This window comes from Pempheris klunzingeri, chromosome 12 (assembly GCF_042242105.1).
Source record: "Pempheris klunzingeri isolate RE-2024b chromosome 12, fPemKlu1.hap1, whole genome shotgun sequence".
In the NCBI taxonomy this organism is placed as follows: Eukaryota; Metazoa; Chordata; class Actinopteri; order Acropomatiformes; family Pempheridae; genus Pempheris; species Pempheris klunzingeri.
In genome coordinates this window covers 1,413,820-1,440,206 of record NC_092023.1, presented here as the reverse complement: position 1 = coordinate 1,440,206, position 26,387 = coordinate 1,413,820, and the positions used below count along the sequence as shown (strand labels likewise).

The 26,387-nt window shown below is 45.0% G+C and overlaps 4 protein-coding genes across 9 annotated transcripts in view; 3 read left to right on the top strand and 1 right to left on the bottom strand.

Moving 5' to 3' along the window:
- Nucleotides 1-6,522: 6,522 nt before the first annotated feature.
- Nucleotides 6,523-12,865, bottom strand: nolc1 (nucleolar and coiled-body phosphoprotein 1). Of its 5 annotated transcripts, XM_070840634.1 has the most exons (15): nt 12,730-12,865; nt 12,466-12,521; nt 11,621-11,784; nt 11,232-11,380; nt 11,039-11,126; nt 10,837-10,952; nt 10,611-10,716; nt 10,362-10,490; nt 10,194-10,283; nt 9,977-10,102; nt 8,259-9,454; nt 8,009-8,228; nt 7,707-7,825; nt 7,543-7,626; nt 6,523-7,447 (listed from the first exon to the last, which is right to left on the bottom strand). In XM_070840634.1, the coding sequence occupies exons 1-15, from the start codon at nt 12,838-12,840 to the stop codon at nt 7,289-7,291; spliced, it is 2,913 nt and encodes a 970-aa protein (XP_070696735.1). In that variant the 5' UTR covers nt 12,841-12,865; the 3' UTR covers nt 6,523-7,288. The 5 variants fall into 5 exon arrangements, with proteins under 5 accessions (XP_070696735.1, XP_070696732.1, XP_070696733.1 ...); XM_070840631.1 differs by having other exon boundaries at nt 8,009-9,454; XM_070840632.1 differs by having other exon boundaries at nt 8,009-9,454; nt 10,362-10,487.
- Nucleotides 12,866-13,929: 1,064 nt separating this feature from the next.
- On the top strand, nt 13,930-16,153 carry mrps6 (mitochondrial ribosomal protein S6). The gene is made up of 2 exons (XM_070841361.1): nt 13,930-14,332; nt 16,036-16,153. Exon 1 carries the CDS (start codon nt 13,994-13,996, stop codon nt 14,324-14,326), a length of 333 nt encoding a protein of 110 aa, XP_070697462.1. The 5' UTR covers nt 13,930-13,993; the 3' UTR covers nt 14,327-14,332; nt 16,036-16,153.
- A 1,172-nt stretch (nt 16,154-17,325) lies between these two features.
- Nucleotides 17,326-25,375, top strand: psap (prosaposin). Of its 2 annotated transcripts, XM_070840638.1 has the most exons (14): nt 17,326-17,445; nt 20,137-20,270; nt 20,386-20,460; nt 20,547-20,672; nt 21,480-21,671; nt 21,756-21,899; nt 21,981-22,037; nt 23,119-23,283; nt 23,382-23,474; nt 23,563-23,746; nt 23,879-24,042; nt 24,126-24,206; nt 24,396-24,503; nt 24,645-25,375. In XM_070840638.1, the coding sequence occupies exons 1-14, from the start codon at nt 17,412-17,414 to the stop codon at nt 24,678-24,680; spliced, it is 1,593 nt and encodes a 530-aa protein (XP_070696739.1). In that variant the 5' UTR covers nt 17,326-17,411; the 3' UTR covers nt 24,681-25,375. The 2 variants fall into 2 exon arrangements, with proteins under 2 accessions (XP_070696739.1, XP_070696738.1); XM_070840637.1 differs by having other exon boundaries at nt 21,480-21,899.
- The window catches only part of mgme1 (mitochondrial genome maintenance exonuclease 1), a 278,413-nt gene continuing 276,361 nt past the window's right edge, over nt 24,336-26,387 (top strand). The window contains exon 1 of the mRNA XM_070840640.1: nt 24,336-24,343. The gene's annotated coding sequence lies outside the window, so the exon portion shown is untranslated. The remainder of the gene's footprint in view (nt 24,344-26,387) is intronic.

The following is a 26,387-nucleotide window of genomic DNA, read 5'->3' as shown; positions in this document are numbered from 1 at the left end:
ATGCTCTATTAAAGATGTTTTTAATAATGTAAAACTGATTAGGCTCTACTTATGAACCACTGTTCTGCTCGACTTGTAAGTTGGATTGTTGTGCCGCCACGTTCTCATTTTTACTCTCTAAGAAAAGCACAGTGGGGAATTAGTGAGGCTAATCTATACGGGCTCAGAAGAAGCCGCTTGTCACGTGTAATGAAATCGGGCGCAACGTTTTTAGGCAAAAATGCACGGCTGATTGTATGCAGCGGCTTTGAGTGCGTGCCAGAGGAAGGGAAGGATGGTAATGTGTGTGCGCACGAGCAGTCAGCACTTTTGCCTAATTGAAATGGACGGGATGGGCAGTCCTCTGCTGCCTATTAAAAGATTGTCCTGCATCCCCTTCGTACACACACTGCTGCAGTGGCCTGAAACGAGCTGGCTCGCACACACTGTGACCGAGTGACAGACGGAAGTGGTGCTCAGGAGTGATTGCTGGGAGACTGGCTTGGAGGGCCTCTCAGCGGTGTTCCTCACCCGGGTTCTTACAGAGCTGAAGTCTGGTGTCACGACCTCCTGGATCATAAAGTGACGTTAACAGGACGTCCTCATCGTCAGCCTTCAATCAACTTTATAACACGTTCCTTTTCTGTGAAAACCAAAATATCAACATTTCATGAGCTAAGAAAAAGAAAAAAAAACCTTTTTCAGCTATTTAAGCAAATGCAGAGTGGTTTTAAATGGTTTGTTTAGCTGAAGATGGAGGAGGATCTTCTTGACCCGTAATAGAACATCGAATCAGAACATAATCAGAAAAAAATCACCAAAATTGGCTGCACATTGTTTTACTTCAATTTAACCACGGCTTCATTTTCACGGTCAATGAATCTGAACTGATTAATGCAATTAAATTTCTTTGTTGTTATTTTTATACGCAACACAAAAACAAAATAGCGTTTTGCCAAACTCCAGCAGGTAAACCACTGAAGACATTTAGTGCAACAGTAATCGCAGTGTAATGGTAGAATAAACACAGGTTTTAAAAGGCGGTGCAGAATAAAGTCACTGTTTCTAAGCTGTGGTTCTGGTCGCTGTGGGGGAGCAGCTGTCCGTCAGTCCTGTGCTCCTGGTGCTGCTCTACCTTTTCCCCCGATGGCAGGAGAGAGAGAGCAGGTGGGGGGGAGGAAGGGACGGGAGGGTCGTCGGTGATGCTGCGTCCTCATCAGAGATGGAGGAGAGGCACCAGTGATCCTGTTCGGTTTCCGTCTTTCAACCGACCTGCTGGTGTCAAACCAGGAAGTGATGCAGGATGTGAGAGTGCCTTCGAGGGCTCTTCCAAAGTATTCAGTCTGTGGAGGAGGTGGAGACGCTGATGTGCCTTGTCGCTGTAGGTCAGGTCATTATCTGTCTCTGCAACAGATCTGCTGATGATCAGTGGTGGGTGGATCCACAATCATCTTGTTTTTCTCTGTGTTCAGGGTGAGACTGTGTTGTGCTCCAGGCTGTGAGCTGTCGTTTCTGATGATGAGGTCCTCAACCGTGGCGTCATCAACAAACTTCAGGATGTGGTCCGTGTATGACCATGACCGACAATCCACAAGCTAAAGAACATCATTTCACAGTGATATACAGGCAGCAGATCTTCACACTTAAGAGGCTTAAACCTGCTGAATGACCTGATAAGTGACTTTAACAATTAATTCTGCTCCTGCAGCATCGAGCCTCTCCACAACAGCCGTCTGCACTGAAACACTGAAACACTGCCCAGTAACAGCTCTACAGCGGCTGTACTGCAGACCCCCCCTCCCCGGCCTGTCCTGCCCCCTAACAGCTCAGCCGTGTGAACCCCCGAGCAAACACGCTCTGTCAAATCTCCCCGCCTGGTGAGCAGTGAAGCAGCGCTCGATGGGTAACTGTTCACAAGAGGGGCTATATTTGGAGCGAGTGTAGAGCTCTGTGTGTGTGTGTGTGTGTGTGTGTGTGTGTGTGTGTGTAGAAATGTACACACACACACACACACGTCCTTAGCATGTAGACAGAACGTGCTGTTTCAGTCTGCATTAAGGATCGAGGTTGTTCTTCACACTCAGTGCAGCTTGTGCTTCATTAGGCAGCATGTGATGTTCCTCCTGACGTGTTATTTAAAAAATAAGTTATTTTAAAAATAATAAATCATAATTATGACAGGAAAGTATTTTAAAGTTGCCAAAACAGGAGTAATAATGTCAGCAGCAGATCCAGCCTGCTGTAATAAGCACACTGAAAGCAGGACAGCGGCTTCCTGCTGAGGCCTGAATAAAGCAAACTGAAGGATCATCCTGATACGAAGCTCCAGCCCTGCTCTGCCGTCACCTACTGATCTTAGAGCCGCAGATAAACCCATCAAACATCCTCCACCTGCTGAGCTCCAACAGCCTCGGACACATCCAGGGTTCAATGTCTCCGGAACAAAACTGTTTGGACTTGCAGGTTTTAGAGCGAGTGAAGAAAAGTGTTGACAGAGGAATCAAAATGAGAGAGTGAGTGAGTACAGTAGCACCAGACTCAGCTGTGACTGACTGACTGTCAGCTGTTTAAAGAAGTTGGTTACGAGATGAGTCAGAGAAGCCGTGAGGGGTAAAATACAAGAAATCCTCTAAACTGAGAGCATGTAGTGTTAAAGGTACATTCCACCCATTTTACACATGAATATTACTTAAAGGTCCCATCTTCTGCTCACTTTAGAGTTTATGTGTGTTTAGTGGTCCTACTAGAACAGGTTTACATGGTGTAATGCAGGGGTCACCAACCTTTTAGAAACTGAGAGCTACTTCATGGTACTGAGTCATACGAAGGGCTACCAGTTTGTCACACTCCTCTGAAATAACAAATGAGCTCAGTTTGCCTTTAGATATATATTATTATTATTGATTAATGATACTCATCTATGTGAAGACACTGATCACGTTAGTGATTTCTCACAATAATTATCAACACAATAATTATAAACAGATCAAATCAACATTACACATTTAATTTCTATTAATCTCAGCAATTGTTTAAATTTTCAGATGATCACTTCTACAACATTTCATAGAACAAATGTTCCATTTTCACTTCCCACTGACAAAGAGCCTTTAAACACATCATCCACTATGTTTGTAAAAGTTAGCAATTAAGTAATGTTTAAGAAAAATCAACTTTCATATTTTTAAATAAATCTTATCACATTTTAAACTAATGAACGAATCTGCGGCATTTTTAACAAAATTATATCTGTTTACATTTCATGAAGACACTTTTGAATTGAACACAATTAAAAATCAATATTTTTATTTAACGTTGCCATGACACCGCCATGTTGCCCCTGACAACATCTGGTATCTGTTTGAAAATGTGGAGCTCTAAACGAGGCTTCGGCTGCTTGTTGGGATTTTTCCTCCGGCCTGGTGAAAACAGACTGCTGCTTACCCAAAGCTGCCTTCAGCTCACGGGCTGTTTCTGCCCGTAGCTTCCCGGTGGGCAGTTAGCATGCTAGTTAGCATGGCAGTTAGCATGCTAGCTCTGTGACCCGTAGTGAAGTGTCTCTCCACATTGTGCCGCTTTGTCGTCGCCCCGCAAATGAGACACACGCAGTTTTCTTTCACAGTAGTAACAAAGAACTCTTCCTCCCATTCACTGTCAAAATGATGAGCCTTCTTTCTTTTTTCTGCCATGTTTTTTGGATTAGAAACCGCATTCTGCTCCATCATCTCCGCTGCGCCTGCTAGCTTACTCTGCACGAGCGCCAAAGTCTTGTCATGCGCACAACACTGAACTTTGACCTTTGACCTTTGAACTGGAAGAGGTCAGAGTTCACCTAAAACTATCTAAACTAATTCTTTTATTTTTAAGATATTGTCATTTTCAAATCTATATAAATGCAAGTGTGATTAAAAAAAGAATAGCAACAGAAAATTAAATTTTAGACGCAGCTCACTGGTGAGTTGTGCTATTTTTAGAACAGGCCTGCGGGGGGCGACTCATGTGGTCCTTGGGGGGACCTGGTCCCCGCGGGCACCGTGTTGGTGACCCCTGATCTAGAATAACTCTTATTTTTAAGATATTGTCATTTTCAAATCTATATAAACCAGCTGTCACCAACCTTTTAGAAACTGAGAGCTACTTCATGGTACTGAGTCAGACGAAGGGCTACCAGTTTGTCACACTCCTCTGAAATAACAAATGAGCTCAGTTTGCCTTTAGTTATATATTATTATTATTGATTAATGATACTCATCTATGTGAAGACACTGATCACGTTAGTGATTTCTCACAATAATTATCGACAATGACTTAACAAGGTGGGAAACCGATAAAATCAATATTACACATTTAATTTCTATTAATCTCAGCAACTGTTTAATTTTTCAGATGATCACTTCTACAACATTTCATAGAACAAATGTTCCATTTTCACTTCCCACTGACAAAGAGCCTTTAAACACATCATCAACTATGTTTGTAAAAGTTATCAATTAAGTAATGTTTAAGAAAAATCAACTTTGATAGGTTTAAATAAATCTTACCACATTTTAAATTAATGAACAAATCTGCGACATTTTTAACAAAATGATATCTGTTTACATTTCATGAAGACACTTTTGAATTGAACACAATTAAAAATCAATATTTTTATTTAACGTTGCCATGACACCGCCATGTTGCCCCTGACAACATCTGGTATCTGTTTGAAAATGTGGAGCTCTAAACGAAGCTTCGGCTGCTTGTTGGGATTTTTCCTCCGGCCTGGTGAAAACAGACTGCTGCTTACCCAAAGCTGCCTTCAGCTCACGGGCTGTTTCTGCCCGTAGCTTCCCGGTGGGCAGTTAGCATGCTAGTTAGCATGGCAGTTAGCATGCTAGCTCTGTGACCCGTAGTGAAGTGTCTCTCCACATTGTGCCGCTTTGTCGTCGCCCCGCAAATGAGACACACGCAGTTTTCTGTCACAGCAGTAACAAAGAAGTCTTCCTCCCATTCACTGTCAAAATGATGAGCTTTCTTTCTTTTTTCTGCCATGTTTTTTGGGTTAGAAACCGCATTCAGCTCCATCATCTCCGCTGCTCCCGCTAGCTTACTCTGCACGAGCGCCAAAGTCTTGTCATGCGCACAACACTGACCTTTGAACTTTGAACTAGAAGAGGTCAGAGTTCACCTAAAACTATCTAAACTAATTCTTTTATTTTTAAGATATTGTCATTTTCAAATCTATATAAATGCAAGTGTGATTAAAAAAAGAATAGCAACAGAAAAAAATAAAATTTTAGACGCAGCTCACTGGTGAGTTGTGTTATTTTTAGAACAGGCCTGCAGGGGGCGACTCATGTGGTCCTTGGGGGGACCTGGTGCCGGCGGGCACCGTGTTGGTGACCCCTGGTGTAATGTTTTAAAAAACACTACTTTTCTCCTCCAGAGATCGGCTGCAGCTGTTTCCAGCTTCTCTCTGTTGCTTCGCCCTCTTCGAGGCATCTTCATGTTACCAGGAGCTGATGTTCGAGAGGACAAAACAAGAAGGTGGACGCAGGAGGTTTTCAGTGGGTGGAGACAGTCGGCCTGCTGAAGGGCTGGAGGAGGTCACATGACCAACAGATCCCCTAATGACATCATACAGGGACCCAAATCCAAACAGTGTGTTTTCACAAACATTTACTGAAAGATGGACTTTAATTAATTAAAACATGCATTTTGCATAATAATCAGCCTTTAACTTGTCATGGCGAGTACCAGCCCATCAGTATCTCTCCTTGGGCTTGGATAATGGGAAGTGTGTCCAGTCTGTAGACCTCACTGACCCTCAGTCAGGATATTGATGATCATTTGTTTTTAAAGGTCTCGTGTTAAATGCCCTTTTTGTGTCTTATCAACATAAATGTCTCCAGTTTGTTAAATGAACACCAAACTATGAGAAAAGACATGATCTGCTGATCATGTGACCTCCTTCAGCAGGTCCCCACCCACCCAGACTTCCTCCGTCCACCTCGCTGTCACCAGCTCCTGACACCACGAAGACGTTGAAGCCGAAGCAGCAGATTGTTTCTGTTCAGACGAGGCTGAAAACAGCTGCAGCAGCCACGTCTATGAGGAAAAATGTTTCTAACATGTAAACAGGTTCTAGTTGGACCCTGAGAAGAGCAGAATATGGGACCTTTAATCTGCCACTTCTTGTCACTAAGTATTTTTCATGTGTCCCCTTTAAATTGGTGGAACATCCCTTTAAGAAAAAAGAGCAGCCCTGTACTGTCACCACTCCACCTGAGAGGCCTCTGTGTTTACTGTGCACCAGAACATCTGTCACAGCGTTCAGGGGGTCGAGCCTGGACATCAGGTCACGTGACGCTCCCAGCAGCCACGAGGGAGCCGACTGCCATCTAGTGGCTTCGATGCTCGTTTCAGGTCGTCCTCGTCCAGCCTGCACCCCCTCACGAAGAGGAAGGATATACCAGATGTGATTTCTGTCTGAGCAGAGCTAATGACTGTAGGCGTGCATGTGTGGAACAAGACGGTCGAAGCAGACAGAAGAAAAAAGAAATGTAATTGGTTAGATCTTTAATCGCTGCTGCAAGAAGTAATAAAAAAAATATAAGAGAAGTAGACAATTCAAACAATAGAAACAAACATGGCTCTCAGTTCTGTTGGTGAAAAAGCTCGATACCATCGATGAACATTGACGGAGGGCGGGACAGGGGCGTCCTAACGTCAGAAGAAACTAGAGTTTGAAAGCAAAATGGCTTGAAAACAGAGGAAGAACATCTGCGGTCCTAAAGGTTGAAGTCGAATAAAACTTAATAAATAGTCTAAAACTCAGTTCTGCTCTAAATGTTCATGTAATGCAAAGACAAAAAAGAGAAACCCGAGCACACACCCTCTCCACGTTTAAACGTGGCCAAATAAAAATCGACTAACAACCAAACAAACGTCAAGAATCCATGCGATCCATTAAAAAATCTGTCTAACGCATAACGAAGAACCTTTTGTGATGGCTGTAATTCATTCAGAGACAAACATGTATGTTACAGAGAGTCGTTCTAAGAGCAGAGCTCAAAGGAGGCAAACGGAGGGGCTGTTTACTGCTAACAGGAGGCCTGCAGCCACCTAGTGGCCATAAGAGGTAATGATGTCACATGGACGTCGGCCTGCAGCAGCAGCAGCAGCCTGAAGCTCAGCGACTCTGCTGCTGCTGCTGCTGGGTAGAGACGAGGGAGGGACTGTTTATGGCAGTGGGGGGCAGATAACTGATAGTCCTGATCACATAGGTACAGTACAGTTCAGGTGGGGGGGGGGCAGAGCGAGAAGGTCCTCAGTCACTGTCAAACTTGAAGGAGTTGATGGTGGTGGAGATGGCTCCGCCGCGGTAGCTTCCCCTCTTCTTCTTCGTCTTTTCGTGACGGAACGACTTGCCTTTCGTGAACTTGAGCACGTCGTTGGCTTTCTCCCCCCAGTCCCCCGTGGCTCCAGACTGGAAGAGCAGAGGAACAAACATGTTTGTAGTAACTGACCGTGACCTCGGTGTGCAGAGCTGCTGTGGAAACGCTCCGTGGTCACTGAACTCACCTTCGCCTCAAAAGAGTTGTCCAGAAGACGAGGATCCACTTCTACTTCTTCCTCTCGGATTCTACGGAACGGTACGTTGGACGACTGAAAGAAAAGGTTTCCCATCAAGTTGTGGCTTTGTGTGTGTGTTTGGACTGAATATCTGAGCCTCCAGCAGCTCTTACCTTCTTGTTGGCTTTAGGGAACGTCTGTGGGGTCGTCGTTGCCTTCTTGTTTTTTGGAGTCTTGACTTCCGTCTCTTCTTCTACACTTTCTGATGATTCTTCGTCTCTCTTTCTCTTTCCTGTGTGCGTTAGAGGGAAATGACTTATTTACGCTCGTATTAGAGAACAGCTGAGTACCGGAGCTGTCTAGAGGAGAGGAGGGGTACAGGGTGACACACGGAGCCTTTCTAGTCACAGTTTAGTGGTTAGAGTTACTTTGAAGGATCCAGTGTGATTAGTCGTTACATCGAGCTCAGTCTTACCGTTAGTGGCAGGCGTGTTGGGGGCCGTGGCTGCTTTGCGTGGTGCTTCCTCTTCTTCTGATGAACTGTCTGAGGAGCTGCTGCTCTCTTTAGTTTTAGCCACTGGGGTTGTCTTGGCTGATGCCGCAGGTGTAGCAGGTTTTGCGGTGGTTTTACTGGCCGCCTCTTCCTCCTCGGAGCTGCTGTCACTGGATGAAGACTCCGCTGGCTTTGCTGGGGCCTTGGGTGTTACCGCCTTGGGTGTTACCGCCTTGGGTGTTGCCGCCTTGGGTGTTGCCGCCTTGCCGTTGGTGACTGCGGTCTTTGCAGGGGTGGGCTTGGTCTCGGTCTCTGAATCGGAGCTGTCTGAGGAGTCGGAGCTGCTCTCAGCCTTCTTTTTTGGAGCTGCCGCCACCTTTGTGGCTGCGGGTTTGGGTGCCGGCGCTGCCTTCTTGGGTTCCTCCTCATCGCTGGAGCTGTCGTCACTGGACTCTGCAGGAGCCTTGGTGACAGCAGGGGCAGGTTTAGTGGCCGCCGCCGGAGTCTGTTTCTTCACTGCAGGTTTGGCTCCGTCATCAGAGTCTGAGCTATCACTGTCAGAGTCCGAGCTGCTATCCTCTGCTGCAGGCTTTGCCGCTGGTTTAGCCGCTGCTGGCTTGGCTTTCACTGGTTCTTCCTCATCCTCAGAGGAGTCAGAGTCCGAGCTGCTCTCCGCTGCAGCAGCAGGCTTTGCTGCAGGAGTAGCAGCCTTGGAGGCTGGCGTAGCTGGTTTAGCCACCACAGGTTTAGCCTTTGCTGGTTCTTCATCTTCAGAAGAAGAGTCAGAGTCTGAGCTGCTCTCCGCTGCAGCAGCAGGCTTTGCTGCAGGTGTGGTGGGTTTTGAAGCCGCAGCAGCTGGTTTAACCGCTGCAGGTTTAGCCTTAGCTGGTTCCTCATCCTCAGAGGAAGAGTCAGAGTCTGAGCTGCTCTCCGCTGCAGCAGCAGGCTTTGCTGCAGGTGTGGTGGGTTTTGAAGCCGCAGCAGCTGGTTTAACTGCTGCAGGTTTAGCTGCTGCAGGTTTAGCCTTAGCTGGTTCTTCATCCTCAGAAGAAGAGTCAGAGTCTGAGCTGCTCTCTGCAGCAGGTTTGGCTGCAGGAGTAGCAGGTTTTGAGGGCAGCGCAGCTGTTTTAGCTGCTGCAGGTTTAGCTTTGGCTGGTTCCTCATCTTCAGAGGAGGAGTCGGAGTCTGAGCTGCTCTCGGCTGCAGCAGGAGGCTTTGCTGCAGGGGTGGTGGGCTTTGAAGCTGGGGTAGCTGGTTTAGCTGCTGGTTTAGCTTTCGCTGGCTCCTCATCCTCAGAGGAGTCCTCTGAGTCAGAGCTGCTCTCTGCTGCCTTCGCTGGGGGTTTAGAGGCAGCAGCAGGGGTGGGTGGGGCTGCAGTTTTAGTGGCAGGTTTTGCTGGAGCGTCATCTTCAGAGCTGCTATCTGAATCTGCGAGGAATGACATTTTAAAATTTTGCAGATGGACAGATGGATGTACAGTCAGTTTATTAGGAACACCTCACTAAACTAATTATTATCTCCGCCAAGCATAAACCTGTTTGTGTCCGCGGCTACTCTCTCAAACTCCTGGACCAATCAGTCGGATAAATAAATGAATGAAGAGATAACTATCTTGTAAAGCTAAACAGGGTTTAGAGGTTAAGTGCACTTTAATAATTCAAACTGGGCTGTTTGTGGTGCAGCAGAGTTGTACTGACATTTCTAATAAGGAAGTTTCTTCAGAAGGACACACTCTGGTGGCTCTTACCTGAGCTCACACACTCTGGTGGCTCTTACCTGAGCTCACACACTCTGGTGTCTCTTACCTGAGCTCACACACTCTGGTGGCTCTTACCTGAGCTCACACACTCTGGTGTCTCTTACCTGAGCTCACACACTCTGGTGGCTCTTACCTGAGCTCACACACTCTGGTGGCTCTTACCTGAGCTCACACACTCTGGTGGCTCTTACCTGAGCTCGACTCCTCTTTTTTGGCCGCGGCCGTCTTAGCAGGTGTGGGTTTGGGCTTCTCAGCAGCCTTAGCCGGAGTGACTTTGGCTGCAGGCTTCTTTTCCTCCTCTTCGTCCGAGCTTGAATCTGGAAAGACGTGAACAAGGAAACGTGTGTCACCTGTTCACAGGCATCAGACCACTGAGTAGAAAATGACCGAGTGGGACTGTGATGTTACCTGAGCTCTCAGAGCTGGACTCCTGCTTCTTTGCAGCAGGTTTGGCTGCAGCAGGTTTGGCTGCAGGGGTCTTTACTGGTGCAGGCTTCGCTGTGGGGGGGCAACAATGCTGTTAGACATGCCTTTAAAAACTCTGACACATCAGTAAGACAGGTGGGCACTTCCTACCAGCAGCTTTCTTCTCTTCTTCCTCGTCACTGGAGTCATCGCTGCTGTCTGAGTCGCTCTGTTTGCCGGCTGGTGCAGCTGCAGCTTTCTGCACTGAAGCAGGAGGAGGGACTGCGCTGTAGGCTCCTGCTGGGATGACAGGACACCGATGAGCACCATGACGTACGGCACACACTGTCAGGGTGATACCGTGTGCAGTCTGGAAGCCACCGAGCCAACAGTGGGATTAAAAAAAGGAGGAATACTCACCAACTTTGGGTTTTTTGCTGGCTGGAGCTTCATCTTCAGACGAAGAGTCCTCACTGCTCGACTCAGCGGCAGCAGTCTTCTTCACAGGTGCAGGTTTGACTGGAGCCTTTCAGGACACACGGAGCAAACAGTTACACCCTGAAGTCACTGAGACACACTTTTCTAACGAAGACAAACTAAGACGTGTACTAATATCCAGATGTGGCTGCGCTCTGTAGCATTGTACCTTGGCTGGTTTTTCATCTTCAGACTCTGAGGAACTATCTTCACTGCTGCTCTCCGGCTTTTTCTGAGCTGCAGCTTTAGCAGCAGCAGCCGGTTTGGGTGCTGCGGCCTTTGGTTCTGTTATTGAGACGTAAAACAGTTTTAGTTCACACAGTCACAGGAAAAGCAGGCTGCAGGTCTAATGAGTTCTGCCGTGAACTGACTTGGTGCAGGAGCTTTGGCCGGCTGCTCGTCCTCAGAGTCGGACTCTTCGCTGCTCGAGCTGCTGTCCTTCTTCCTCGCAGCAGGAGCCTGCACGCAGAAACTACACTTTAACAGCAGCATAAACCTACAAACAAAACCTGGCAACGACAACTGGATCTGGGATGCATCTGTCATCTGGATGTTTCCTCCCACCTTTGCAGGAGCCTTTGCTGGAGCCTTTGCAGGAGCCTTTGCAGGAGCCTTTGCAGGAGCCTGCTCCTCCTCGGAGTCGCTGGAGTCTTCACTGCTGCTTGATGAAGCTTTAGTCACTGCTGCTGCTTTAACAGGCGCCACCTTGGCTGCTAAAACAGACATTATAGGAAATTATTACACAACTCAGTTATGGCAGACTGTAGCTTTGGGTGCAGTTCAGATAACAGAGGCAGTGAAATCAGTTTTTAATCAATTCATTTTTAAGTTTAGTGTCAAACTGCTGATTTCTGACTTGAGGGTGTAGCAGGACTTGAATAATGGTAACGACCAGCTGGCTGTATGTTATTCTGTACATGTGATGTGTTCGGTGTCTAATATTTCCAAACTACCTGCAGGAGCCGCCGCCTTTGATTTTGCAGGAGCCTCTTCATCCTCGCTGCTGGACTCTTCGCTGCTGGAGCTCTCTGCGCCGGGTTTTGCCTTCTTGGCTGACGGACCGTTCGTAGCTCCGGCCTTGTCGGGAACCGCTTTTCGCTTCTTGGCTTCAGGAGACCTGAGAAGTGACATTTAAAAAAGGGAGAATCCGCCGTTTAACCACACGTCATACGTCCAGTTCTCTGTTTCATCAGCTGAAGCCCACAGAGTCACAAATTCAGGGGTACGTGTCACCTGGTGATGTCACCAGTTTGAGCAGGAGGAGGTTTGGCTTCATGGTCTGATTTAAGGTGGATTTAAGGTTTGACGGAGCAGACCAAGTGTCCACATGTTACTTCAGTCTGATTTAAGGTGGATTTAAGGTTTGACGGAGCAGACCAAGTGTCCACATGTTACTTTACAGTCTGATTTAAGGTGGACTTACGGTTTGACGGAGCAGACCAAGTGTCCACATGTTACTTTACAGTCTGATTTAAGGTGGACTTACAGTTTGACGGAGCAGACCAAGTGTCCACATGTTACTTTACAGTCTGATTTAAGGTGGATTTACAGTTTGACGGAGCAGACCAAGTGTCCACATGTTACTTCAGTCTGATTTAAGGTGGATTTAAGGTTTGACAGAGCAGACCAAGTGTCCACATGTTACTTTACAGTCTGATTTAAGGTGGATTTACAGTTTGACGGAGCAGACCAAGTGTCCACATGTTAGCAGTGCAGCACTTTAGACACAGATACTTAACATCATGATAAACTAAATGAACTTTAGCATTAAAAGAGGAACCAAACAGACAAAACTCACTTCACCCAGAAGTTGTAGATGTTGACCAGGCTCTCCTCATTGGGGTCCTGTGCAGCCTGCAGAGAAGCACGTGACTTACTCTAATGCCATTGAATAAAGTGCAGCTACAAACCAAAGCACAGTCCGACTAAACTTCACTTTAATCGAACACAACGTGCGCCGCTGCACGTGCTGCCGTCAGGTGGAGCCCCGGCTCCTCCTCGTGCGCAGACATCACCTGGAGACGGACAGCGCGTGCAGCCGGCCGCGGGGCGAGCAGCTTACCACTTTGGTCTGTTTGAGGAACTGCTGGGCCGCTTTGGTGAACTTGTTCTCCAGCAGGAACGAATACACACATTTGTAGAGATCGCTCGGCCTCGAGTTGTCCGCCGCCATCTTCACCGTGCTCCTTCTGGAAGGCCGGAAGTGGACCGGAGCCTCACTTGTGCGCATGTGTGCAGGCGCGTGATAATGACGTCATATGTGCGTCCGCTTTAGATTTGAGCTGTTATTGTTTTTATTGTTATTAGTATTATTATTATTATTGTTCTTATTAGTAGCAGCGTTGTTATTGTCATTGTTGTTAATATTATTATTATTATTATTATTATTATTATTATTATTATTATTATTATTATTATTATAAACTTTAACCTACACTGCACACAGAAAAATTATAAAAAGTGAATAAATAAAACTAAATAACCAGAGAATGGATAAATCATAATTTAGGGCTAAGAAACACTTTCCAGTAACACATAGAGATCTTTGGCATATTTTGATTTAATTCATTTCAGAGACTTAACAAAGAGTTTATTATAAATTGCACATGACAATGAGTGGGGTTTTTATACATTTAGACTTGTGAATAAATAATTTGGCAAGATTAAGTAAGATACTAAATCAAATCCATTTTTTTGTCTTCTAATAAAACACCAAACATAATACTGTTGTGTTCTATAAGAGGCATCACTGTGGTTTTACTCCTGAGAGCATGAAACTAACAGATGCTCTGTTGTCATTATCACTCTTACAGAAAACACAGTCGTTGCTCTTAAAGCCAAATCTTCACTGGAAGAGCAGAAATCATTCATCATTTTATTGTGGATTTGTTTTGTTTTGGTTGGAAGCTTTAGAAAACCCAAACAGCATAAACAATGTTATGCTTGAATAAAAATATATATTGCTCTACATTTGAAAAGATATTTCTGGTAGATTGAGGCCTTTTTATTGGATCACAAATAAAATACGACTCAATAAAAAGCAATTAAATCATTATAGTGTCGCTGTCAGTAACTTTTTTTTCCATATTATATTAGATATTATTTTGTTTTATTATTATTTTGTTTTATCGTTGTTGTTTTATTATTATTTTATTTCATTATTAACATTATTATTTTGTTTTGTTTATTATTTGATTGGTCGTGTCGCATGCTTTATACGTCACGCCAGAGCCCCTCCCCGCCCCTCGTGTCACAACATGGCCGTCCTGTAGCGGTGACACCAGCCGCTGACTGAAACGTGCGGACCTTCCCTCCTGGCTGCAGCCATGCCTCGCTACGAGCTGTCCCTGATCCTGAAGGCCATGCAGCGGCCGGAGACGGCGGCGGCGCTGCGGCGGACCGTGGAGGCCCTGATGGAGCGGGGCGCGGTGGTGAGAGACATGGAGAACCTGGGGGAGAGACTGCTGCCCTTCAAGATCACCAAGCACAGCCAGAGGCACAGCCGAGGAGCCTACTTCCTCATGGACTTCTACTCGTCCCCCAGCATCCTCACGGGCCTCCTGAATCACCTGCACCGGGACGTGGACGTGGTGAGGTCCACCGTGCTGAAGAAGGACGTCCAGGTGTCCAGCAGCACCTGCTGTGGCCCCAAACAGTGACTGAGTGTAAGAACTCACAGCAGCACCTGAATGGACCTTTAAATGAAGATAATTATTACTGAACACGTGCATCATTATCGGTGTTAGCTGACTCTGATTAGCTCTAATAGATTTGAAAACACTTCTTTTAAATGAAAGTGGGCTTTTATTTTCATTTAATCTGTATTTAGTCTGAGATTAAGATGTTTTTTTTACAAGAGAGATGTGATATAGATGTGAAACTAACAAGACAAAGAGGCATTAACAGTTCCTACAGTCAGCAAAGACATCAGGAGATAAAACTTTAAGTGACACAGAAAGTCTCCACAGTCTTAAAGGTTCATTGCACAATAATTTTACGGTTGGATGGAGGCAGACATCCTTAAATCCAAAACAGAATTAAAATTTTTAGTCAAAATGATAGTCTGTGACTCCTTTAAAGTTTTAATGGTTGGACAGTTGTGGTCACGGGTGGAGAAAACCTTCTGCTTAGTCTGTTCTGCTTTTAAAACTAGCTTGTGGTTAACATGTGCTGCTTGTCAGGAGCCTGGGGCGTATAAAATAGTGTCATCAGCATAAAAACAGACATTGAAGTATTTGTTAGGAAGAATTCTGTTATTTATGTGTAATGTGAACAGCAGTGGACCAAGGATGGACCCCTGGGGCACTCCTGTGGTTCGAAAGATACAATTTAGGAGGCAGTAAATGGAAGTAAAAGGCTTCCAGTGATGTTTAAAGAACATGCACAACAGTGTGAGGCTTAAAGGCAGTGGCTTCTTTGCAACAAAGGCTAATAATTGTTTATAGATATTATTGATTGATTGATTGATTTGATAGAGACGAAGCACGCTAATGAACATTAGAACAGAAACATTACAAATATTAAAATACAAATACACAAGTATAAAAAAGACTTAATACATCGTGCAACAGGTCTGATGTGTCTTTATCCATTTTTTAAGATGGGTCTTGAAGAAGTGGGATATGTGTGACTCCTTTATTGAGATCAATAGGTCGATCAGTTTGTCCAGTTGTGGCGCACAGATGTGGCCCCTCACAGCGCCCTCTAGTGTTAGCCTTATGTTTAGTGAATTAGTTTAAAGACCACGTAGAGCCTCATACATAAAATAAAAACAGCCATATTTGACGTATTTAAAGAAAAGTGTCACTACAGAAGCAAACAGACTCTCAGATCCTCCAACTGTCTCATTGACTCTTATCTTATTTTGAAGCTTTCGATCAAACACGTAAATGTTTAATTTTAGAGGAACCTGTTCAGAGATGTGACCTCTGGTTCATCAGCCATCACGTCTTGTTCCTGTGGTTCCTCGGACAGTTCTGCCCGGATACAGTTACACACAGCTGGTGCTGATTGGCTGATCAGACCTCCAGCACGTTGTTCCTCTGTTCTGATTGGTGGATTGATGATCATTCTTTTAAGACACGATATAAATCCTAGTTATTATTATTTATATTATTGATATAGTCTATTTCTAGGAGTTGGGACCTCTGTCCTTTTCAGACTGGTTTTTCCACATGTGGCTGCTCTTGATGCTCAGTTTGTGTTTTAAAAATCCGAAGCTGATGCGTCTGTTTTGGATTAATCGCCCTCAAACAGCAGCCTCATTAAACGTGTTCAGCGTCCTTTCCCCTTCTGCTTATGGAGATCATGCTGTGCTGACTGTGCTGTAACGTGACTCTGTGTAACGGCTCTTCCTTTTGTTTTACAGGGTTCACGGCTCCAGACGATGTACAGCGTGATTCTTCCCTCTTTGACCTTTTCCAGAGTTTGTTGACCTTCTTTTGAATGTTATGTAATAATAAACTACTTTTTTTTCTATATATTAAGTGCAATTTCTTATCTTGACTCCTTGTTTTTAGACCTCTAACTCCACATGTTAGTAATACGATGGCTACTTGTGTTCTTATTTCCAGACTTCTATGTGGTTTAGTCAGCTTCAAACTTTGAAGCAGGTGAGCAGCAGCTCTGTCGGTAATGAACAGCCGACACTGCTGCTTCACACGTGGGTGAGTTTGGTCAAATTAAACAGCCTCATACAACTTAAAGAGATCAAGGTTATCAATGTTTTTAAAAGCTTCTTCATCCTTGGTAATTGGCTGGAAGGGTATTGTGATGCCACGTTTAACTCAAATACAGTAATCACACCGTGCATCTATGGACAAGAAATGAGCCTCGATTCTTGTCTTTTAAATTTCTTTCTTCTGAGGAAAAACTACTGTCAGAGCCAACTTTATCCACCAAGTATGTGAACACGTACGAGGAATTTGACTCCAGTTTTCTCAGGTGCTGATACTGAAACACACACACACACAGCAGAACAAAGCAAACTTGAACATTTAACTGATGTGTACAAATGTAAATATGTGTATATCCAGAGCTGAAAGAGAGAAAAGCTGTGGGGAGCAATAAAATATTTATTTATGTAAAAAAGTAAGTGAAAAAATGTGAAGATAAATCTGGGATGACTGAACAGGCCCCAGTATCCACATGAGGTAGATGGATAATACAGAATATGGTTACAGCCAGTTTATCCAGAATAGGTTTATACTTGACGATGAAGACATGTTGGAAAAAAAACTTTCTAAACTGCAAAAATGTCCTTCAGAATAAAGCGGCAGCGTTCTGACACTGGATGATATTAAAGTGTTTATCAGACCGATGCTCTGAGGGCGGGAAAGTGTCAAAGGAGTCAGAAGAGATAAGATGTACAGCAACTAGTGGAAAGAGGAACCTCAGTGTTTGGATTAGAAACATGAAGCTGCAGAATAATTCACCTCCAGCCAAGTTAAGGAAAGTTTCTCAGTCAGGCCCTTAATTTATTTATTTATTTATTTATTTTATTATTATTATTATGATTTTTAAGAATGATTTTACTATGGGGTCTGCTCCTATAGATGATTGATTACATATTAACATCATGACTGAAGTTTGGAATAATAAAGCGCACCTCGTGCCGGGTCACGTGCTCCCCTGGCGGTCAGCTGACGCTAATAAAAGCACCAACAGGCCTCCGTCCGCAGTGCAGAGAGCTCCGTCAGTCAGCCAGCCAGCTTCACCCACCGCCAGCCAACAGACAGCGGAGTCATGCTGCTGCTCCCTCTGCTCTTCGTGTCCTCAGGTACAGTCCGGCGGAGGCCGGGAGTGTTTTTATGTGTTCAGGCTGCTCAGAGAAGAGAAAAGCTTCTTGTGTTGCGTAACTAACTGCGTCTTCACATGCGGAAGCGATTCGAGTAGTTAGCTTCGTTAAACATGAGCAAACCGGCTAATTATAACCAGATATTATGATGTAAACACACTTAATGTGTCTGTCATTAGTAGAATAATCTGCTGCAGATTCGTCAGTGTGCGGAGGAGCTGTGTTAGTTTGTCTTTAAGGTTTTAAGGCCTTTATTTTGGCTTTAGTTTTTAACGGCTAAGCTAACTGTTAGCTAGCGCCAGTCTGCTAGCCAAACATTATCTAATAGCGTAGCCGCAACTCTGTTTGTTCCAGTTAACATCCAGAAACTTCAATATAAAGGTGTTGAGCAGAGCAGAGCAGCTGGCTGACACCCTGGAGGTCACTTCCACTTTGTTGTTGAATGTGTCTCCTCATTAAATCGACCCCAGTCACAGCTGATTAGCCTCATGATGTTAGCCTCTGTGTCTGTCTGTCTGCTGCTCTGTTGACCTGCTGTGGTTTCATCCACAGCACCAGTTTCATTTCTGCCTTTAAGTGTCGCAGTTTTCTGCTTTTTGTTCCTCTGGATGTTTCATAATGATGTTTGTCCTAATGTGCACAAACGGTAGCCTAGCTTATCTTTACGGTCAGACTTAAACTGGGTCACTGACAGCAGCAGATAAGTTGTTGCTTCGTGTCCAAAAAAAAGTTAAAACTCTTCATGTTTGTTTTTTGGTTTGAAATATGGATCCAGAGTGACTGACATTCTTTACCTATCAGAGCTGAACTGTGTCTACAGACAGTTTTGGTTTCGTCAGTCATGGGGTTTGTGCTTTGCTTTCTCAGTACTTATCTTCAGTTTGACTGTTTTCACTTCCATATTTCCCCTCAGTTCTGCTGGAGCTCCATCATCTCATTCAACAAGTGTTGTTGTGTAGTGTTCTCTGATCTCTGATCTCTGGCCGCTGGCTCAGACCGATGTGTGGCCTGCCACCCTGAAACTGTTTCATAGGTCACTTTCTGTTGTGGAACAATGTAATCTGAGTCCTGTGTAAAGCCGCCTGTGCCCCACCGTGTCATGTGATGTTGATTCACTCACATTATGATGAGTAATTCGTTGCAGAGCCGTGATCACAGATGTTATAACTCTTTCTGCTGACTTCTCTGAGAGCTTGTTTTTCTGCCGAGGCTGATTGCATAAAGCCAATAGAAACATACAGTGTATATTTCTGCTGCCTTGTATCTCCTTATTGCCTGTAAAGGTTTTACTGCAGACATCCCCCCCTCAGTGGTACAGTCTGCACTTGAGAACAGCTTGTTATTCTGTCTGACGGCTCATGTGACTCGGAGCGTCCTGCCTGTGCCTGCACTGTAGCTCTGCTGCCGTTTATCACTGATGTAACGCTGTTGTTTTAGTTGGTGCAGCCTGACCTCCTGTCAAAGGTCGCTCACTGGACGTTTGTGGTTTATATTCTGAACACTGGTTTTATTTAAATTTGGTTTAAATTCCCTTTTTAAGGGTGACAGGAAGCAGAGCTGCAGTCTCTTAGGTTATTCCCCACATCACTTTTTCTGCCTGAGTGAAATGGAGAACTGATTAACCCATTTTTTTTGCATTGAACCATAAAATTTTTTTTTTTTTATCATGCATATGTCAACTTCTGCAATTGACTGACTGATGATAAAGAAATAATCCCCTGGTGGTGGTGGTTCCTCTTGCTCTGTTGGTGTCGACTGGCTGGTTTTGGCTGGTTCATGGTGGGAAAATCGTGCCAGATTTAAAAGCATGTGCTTATATTACTTAACAATTAAAGCTAATAGGATTTAGCGTGTTGTCCTCTGAAGCTTGAACTAGATCAAACACTGAGCATTGTGGGTAAATGTTTTATAACAGCACAAAGTCCACAGATCTTTGGCTCCCTCAGTGATTCAGTTGTCTTTGGCTGGTTTAGGTGGTTTTGAGTTGGAATGGAACATATCAGTCTTTTATTGAACCTTTCCTAAATACGTACAACCGCAGCCGTTCTGAATAAAATCCTATTTAAACCTAAATACGCTCAGTTGGTTTCAGTGCACTTGATCTGATTCAGAGCTTCATGGTAACCAGGGTTTGTAGCTCTGAGGGAATCAGTGCAGTTTAAAGAAAATACACAACAATTATAACCTGTGGCGCTTGTTGTCATTTGCAAAATATTTAAAAAATTTGGGTTGACTTCCTGCTACCTGTTTTTCTAGAGTGTTTTTTTTTTATTGACTAAACTTGCACAGCAGTCTCGGCTGAATGCAAATGATTAAAACCTTTCGGGGACGGGGAAATTCAAGACTGACACACTTCTTCAAAATCAGTCATCAGTTATCATGAGACCCATTGATCGACGGGTGGGGTGACTACAGCATTTGCTCTTTAGTTACCCTACTTACCTTTCTCTGAGCTTATTGATCATGTTCAGTCCAGGTGACTCTTTAAAACGTCTCTTCAGCATAGCAGGTAAAACTCAAACCAACGTCACATTAGAGGAAGAACCTGAATATTTAATCTGAAGGATTGCCTGTATCTGCTGCTCTTTAAGTGTCAGGAACACCTGCGGCCTTATGGTTTAGTCATGCGTTGTCCTAAAGGTATTAAATTGTGCTCTTTGTCTACCTCTGCAGCTATAGCGACCCCCCTGCTCGGCACTGAGCAGTGTGCTCGTGGCCCCCCCTACTGGTGTCAGAATGTGAAGACGGCGTCTCTGTGCGGCGCCGTGACCCACTGCCAGCAGAACGTGTGGAACAAACCCCAGATGGTGAGACCCTGACGTGTGGGGGGGTGCATTCATACAACACAGACATGTACTTCTGTGTCGAAACAATATGGGATATATACATTTATTTATTAAACACCCGGTTGTCTGGTTTCAGAAAACGGTGCCGTGTGACTTGTGTAAAGAGGTGCTGATGGTGGTGGAGCAGATCCTGAAGGACAACGCCACTGAGGTAAGATTAGCAAACCATCCCTGTGAGCTGAGATGACGGTTGATGAGTTTCCTTGAGCTGATGTCTGGTTGTTTCTGTGGTGGCAGGCTGAGGTTCTGGGGTACCTGGAGAAGGCCTGCCAGCTCATCCCTGATCAGAGTTTGACGGCAGAGTGCAAGGAGATGGTGGATAGCTACTACCCCATCCTCATGGGCATCATTACTGGAGAACTGGTGAGCACGGTCCACATGTTGGTCACAGTCTTGGCCTGTTTTCAGCTTCAACACGTGCAGGAAAATTCCAGTTAACAGAAATAACTAGTAGAACCACACTGGATGCTCTCAAATAAGCTTTTGCCACAGATCTATTAAACTGATGGACAAACCAAACAAGCTTCGTCATTCAGCTTCATCTATGACTCTTAAGTAAATCATCCAGTCTGCATCTTGGTGTTTTAAAAAAGGGAAAACGAGTGACTGTGAGTGCAGCATGCTGAATAAGGGCTATTGATGGGGAAGTGAGTCCAACTCTAAATGGGAACAGGGTGGTCATTGTGTAATACTGAGCCTCATGACCGGGAGCTTCTTGGCGTCTCTTCCTTTGTTTCAACTCTCACCTGCTACATCAGCTTTGGGACAAATGAGACGGTTGTTCACAGATCCTGAAAGAAGCTTTTCTAGATATCTTGATTAAGTTGAATTTATGTTAAATTAATTTGCCAGTGACAGTTGCAGGCTTTAAAGTTAAGGGTCAGTCAGAGGTTGGTTCTGCTCACAGCTAACATACATACAAGGCTTTTTGAATAAAACACTACAACCTGAGAACCGGCCGGGCATGTCTGCTTCACAGAAGGCTTTTCGCACCGTGGATGATTAGAGAAGCAAAACCAGACTGACTGGCTGACTTCTGGCCTGGTAGGGGGGGGGGCGATCAGCTCCAGCAGCTGCAACGTGACTCAGAAGCTCCTGATGAGTTTTAGCCTTGAAGTGACTTTAAAAATGTTCCAGTTGTTGAAGAAACTTACAGCCGTGTGTCTGCAGGAGGATCCTGCTGTGGTGTGCGGAGCCATCGGGCTGTGTCAGTCTCAGCAGGCAGCCCTGGCGAAGGTTCAGAAGCAGCTCGTGTCCAATGAAATCCCTCAGGTCGACCTCTCCCAGCAAGTGGCCCCCTTCCTGCTCAATGTGCCTGAGCTCCTCTATCCTCAGGAGGCCCCCAAACAAGAGGCTCCAAAGGTACATGGTTCGTCTGCACACACACAAGCAGCAACGTGTTCTCCACCCGTCGCTGCTGTTGTAATACTGTCTTGTCCTCTTCAGGAAAGCGTTGACGTGTGCCAGGACTGCATCAAGTTCCTGACTGACGCTCAGGCTGAGGCCAAAGCAAACTCCTCATTCGTCGACTCCCTCATCGAGAACATTGAGAACCAGTGTGACCTGCTGGGGCCGAGCATGTCTGGAGTGGTAAGAGCCCCCACGTGAGGCGGCGGATTAAATCAGCGCTCTTAGAAAATGCTGTATACTAACTGTTGTTTCTCATCGCAGTGCAAGCAGTATGTCAGCCAGTACGGCACCCTCGTTATCGAGCAGCTCATGTCCATGGTGAGTGAAACCCCCCCCACTTCACCAGCTAGCGTGATTTCCCTTTTTGTTTCAAAGAAAGTTCAGGAAACGTTTTTTCTGTTTGCATATTTTAAGCTGCATTATTCCATGAATGGTCATTATCTTCTAATCAGTGATGAGCTTAATGAAGTGGTCATCAAAACTAATGAGTCTGATAATTTAGTATGTTTTGGTGGTGCTAAGCTCATGTGTAGTCCTGCAGCACCACCTAGCCTGCTGCTGACTTTTATTCACATCTTTTTAAATCGCTTTCTTTCTTTTTCTTTTTGTTTTTCTTCCTCCCCTTAATTTCTGTTGTCTTTTGCCTGTATTCCTCCTTTTACTTGTTCCCCTCCATTCATGTTGTCTGGCTCTGTTTTCTCCTGCTCTGGGTTTTGTGTGCTGCTCCACAGGAACAGGTAGGTCTTTCTGTGTTCAGCTTGTAGCATCTTAACTCATAGCTCCTGCTTCTTGTGCTGTCGTCCCCGAGCGCTACTCACTACTCACTCACTGTAGAGACTCATGCAGATGATGGTCGAAGTGTGTGTGTGTGTGTGAGACTTCTTTACTTAACCCGAGCTCTCTGCTTGTTTGGCTACTGAGTAAGTGTACTGGAGCACTGCAGCGAGGGGCCGCTGTAAGACCCTCTTCTTGACATCAAATGAGCGAACTGTGTCCTATTTAAAGAGTGGTTGGCTCTTGTCTCTTAGCTTGGATGGTAGATGCACTGGTTTTACTAACATTAAAGAGTCTGTGCCATCAAAAGCACCTCCTGTTGTGCTGTACATGATGGGTTTTTCCTTTAACACTGATCTTGTTGGATGCCTCAAAGGTTGCAGATGTAAAACTTTTTTCCTGTATGGTTGAGTGTTGTCATCTGCTTGGTGTTTGGAACTGGTAAAAGAGAGCTGCATTAGTTGTGTTTTTATTTTTTTTACTTCTGCATATTGCATGGGGAGTAATGGTGTGGAGATTACAAACACATGGTTTATGTTAACGGCATGCAATGTGGGAAGCTTTTTATTTTTATTAAAGAGGTAAGGCCGTCTATCCTAAAGTAACTGTCTGTTTCTGTCCTCAGCAACCCAAGGACATCTGTGTCCACGCTGGCTTCTGTGCCGACATGAAGAAGTCTGTTCCCATGCTAAAGCTGCAGGCTGCCAAGGCTCTACCTGCTGCCAAGGCTCTACCTGCTCTGAAGCTCTTCCCTGCCACCAAGGTGGAGTCTGCCTCTGATAAGTCTAAGGTAAGCCTGCCTGCTAACTCTCATCAGTGTGTGTGAATATTGATGCGAGATAAAAATCAGTTTGAGTGCACATGAGAGCCTTCCTCTTTGTGTTCCAGCCCATGGTGCGCGTCCGTGACTCCCCAGGATGTGCCATCTGTAAGCTGGTGATGAAAGAGCTGGAGTCTATGCTGGAGGATCAGACAACAGAGGTGGGACGTGTGCTAATAACACATCCAGTATGTGTTGGCACAGCTAGTTTCTGCTCTGATAGCTGATCCCTCTCTCTCTCTCTCTCAGGAGGAGGTGATTCATGCTGTGGAGAAGGTGTGCACATTCCTGCCCTCCTCTCTGCGCTCCCAGTGTAAGGACCTGATTGAGACGTACGGCCAGGCCATCATTCAGCTGCTGGTGGAGCAGGCTGACCCCAAGACTGTGTGCACAGTGTTGGCTCTCTGCAATGATGCCAGCCGGGCATTTGTCCGTAAGTTGGCTTAGAGCTCAGGATGTGGTGGTTAAATATGCTGCGTGTTATTCTCTAGTATCATCTGTCTCTGCCCCTGAAGTCTTTCTACTCGTGGGTAGTAACGGTGGTTTGTGTTCTAATTCTTTCCAGCTGCACTCGACCAGACTCGCTTTAAGGTTGGTGGCTACTGCGAGGTGTGCAAGCTGGCCGTTCAGTACATCGACGGCATCCTGGAGCAGAACGCTACAGAGGCACAGATCGAGGAGGCCGTGAGGAAAGTCTGCAGCTTCCTGCCAGACTCCTTCCAGTCTGAGGTGAGAGGCTGCCTCTTCCTACGTCGTATAACTCTCTCAGATCTTCGTGTGACGCCCTCACGTTAATCTGTGTGTCTCAACAGTGTGACCAGCTGATTGAACAGTACGAGCCAATGCTGGTCCAGCTGCTGCTCCAGATGCTGGACCCAGACTTCGTGTGCATGGTAAAGAGTACACTCTGTTCATTCATAACTAAGTGACACGTGAACACGTTGTCTTCACTTACATTTGTTGGTTGTGCCAGAGGACACGAGCGCTCATGAGTCCAGGAAGTGTCTTAAAGAACTGTAATGGATATTTGGTTTACACTACAGGCCTGTAGTCCAGTTTAACATCCGAGCTGTGTTTAACAGAAAGTGGGAGCCTGCCCTGAGGCTGTCCGCAGGCTGCTGGGAACAGAGCAGTGCAGCTGGGGACCTGCATTCTGGTGCAAGAACATGGAGACGGCGACTCGGTGCAATGTGAGTAGTCGGACTGGGATTCCTGAGCCTGTCACAGGGACATGAAGCACCTGTAAAACCTTCAGGATTCATGTGAACTCTTTCATACAGGTTTGCTCTGAGAGGCCGTCTGTCTAACCTGCTGTTGTTTCTGTCTCGCAGGCCGTGGCTCACTGCAAACGTCATGTGTGGGTATAGAGGAAGAGGAACAAAGCAGTCTGACCTGTAGGGAATTTAAAAAAAATAAATAAATACTGTAGTGCTGCTTCCCACTTTTTAATTTTTGTCCTGGTGCATTTTTTTTCTTTTTTAATGGACTTACATGACCACAGTTTGTAAATTAACCTGGTGGAAAGGGACTGGATTTTTTTTTATTTTTTTGGTCCTGAGGGTAAGGGGGGGGCAGGGTAAGAGTGATTATATGTCCAGCAGCCTGCAGCCTCGCCTGTTGGGCTCAGCAGATTTGCATCTTTTGGGTTGTGCTTGCTTAGATTGCTTCCTGGGTGTTGGTGTATTGTTTGAACACAGCCAAGTTTCACCTGTTTAATGTTGACGCAGTATCAGAGGGCTGCTGTTCAGACCCCCCCGCTGTGTTTGAGGAGCTGACTTCATTCAGACAGCTCAGTGTGTTAAGAGTGACTGCTGTTAGTTTTAGCAGTTTGTCTGATGCTTAAACAAATTTCTATTTGTAGACTGTTTAGTTTTAAGGAACTGATCTGGAGGCAGTTAGTCTGAGTGAACCTCCACTCACCTCCCACTGTTCGCACTCTTCCTACTGTTTGTAAATCAGTTTCTAACCTACACAAAGCATCGTGAATTTGATTGTTTGCTTCAATCCTTTAAACAAATGTCGATCTGTAAATTTTTAACAATTAAACTGATCCCAAACCATGTATGCTTTTTTTTTTTTTTTTATTTTTTATTCTAAATCAGTGAACTGAACTTGGCTCTGTATTCTGGAGTCATTTCAGACCAGGAAACTGAATTTTCTGCAACCTCAGCTGGATTATTTTAGAAAACTGTCTTGTCAAGTATTGCATATCAAAGGTCAAGTGTGGTATTGATCAAACTGTGGCCTGTTTTCCTCTCGTCAGAAGACTGTGTGTGTGTGACTGTCTTCAGTGTCTCTAGATGAATTTCCCCAAAGAGGCATTTGCTAAAATTAACTTCAGGATTAACAACTTGGAGGGGATTTAAAAAGTAGCCTCAGATCGGTGATAAACGTTTTAGCAGTAATATCGTTCATTACTTCGCCTTTTAGTCAGAGTTCCAAATGTTCTACTGAAATTAATATGCAGAAAAAAGCATTTAAGTTTTCAAATATGGCATCAGTTTCACATATCTGCAGAAGCTACCTTCTGATTATTTAAAACTGATGCATACACTACTCACAGAAAGTTAGGGATATTCGACTTTCAGGTGAAATATATGGAAAATGTAAAAAGTGAATGCTACAGTGATATTATATCATGAAAGTAGGACATTTAAGTAGAAGCATGCACTGGTGATTTTATTCATCTTAAACAATTTATTGAAAGAAAATCTACCAACAGTGGTAGGTATACCACAACAAAACATGTTCAGTGTCTCAATAAATTGGGACGTGGCCAAAGGACGTCCACTCCTCTCCTTTCTGTGACTCTTCCAGTCTCTGTATCACTGTTCCAACCTCCTGATGACACTCTGTGACCCTCTAAGCTCAGTGAACACCTCCGTCTGAGGACTTCCTGTTTGAAGCCTCCAGTGTTGAGGTGCTGCTGATCAACTGTTAGGTGTCGTCTTGGTCTCATGATGTCAGAATGTGAACAGCAGGATGAGGAGGACTGTTTAAATACCAATTCTACCTGAAGCAGGAAATGTATTGGTGGATTCATGGATCAAACCTGTTGTGAATGTTGCTGTTAA

What these genes read in the sequence shown, in the direction of transcription:
- mrps6 (XM_070841361.1), top strand. Translation starts at nt 13,994, where the DNA reads ATGCCTCGCTACGAGCTGTCCCTGATCCTGAAGGCCATGCAGCGGCCG.
- psap (XM_070840637.1), top strand. Translation starts at nt 17,412, where the DNA reads ATGCTGCTGCTCCCTCTGCTCTTCGTGTCCTCAG. An exon ending in TCTGCTCTTCGTGTCCTCAG is followed by an intron (nt 17,446 to 20,136) that starts GTACAGTCCGGC and finishes CTACCTCTGCAG; the next exon opens with CTATAGCGACCCCCCTGCTC. An exon ending in TGAAGGACAACGCCACTGAG is followed by an intron (nt 20,461 to 20,546) that starts GTAAGATTAGCA and finishes CTGTGGTGGCAG; the next exon opens with GCTGAGGTTCTGGGGTACCT.
- nolc1 (XM_070840631.1), bottom strand. Translation starts at nt 12,840, where the DNA reads ATGGCGGCGGACAACTCGAGGCCGAGCGATCTCTACAAATGTGTGTAT. An exon ending in ATCTACAACTTCTGGGTGAA is followed by an intron (nt 11,785 to 12,465) that starts GTGAGTTTTGTC and finishes GTCACTTCTCAG; the next exon opens with GTCTCCTGAAGCCAAGAAGC. An exon ending in AAAAGAGGAGTCGAGCTCAG is followed by an intron (nt 9,455 to 9,976) that starts GTAAGAGCCACC and finishes CATTCCTCGCAG; the next exon opens with ATTCAGATAGCAGCTCTGAA.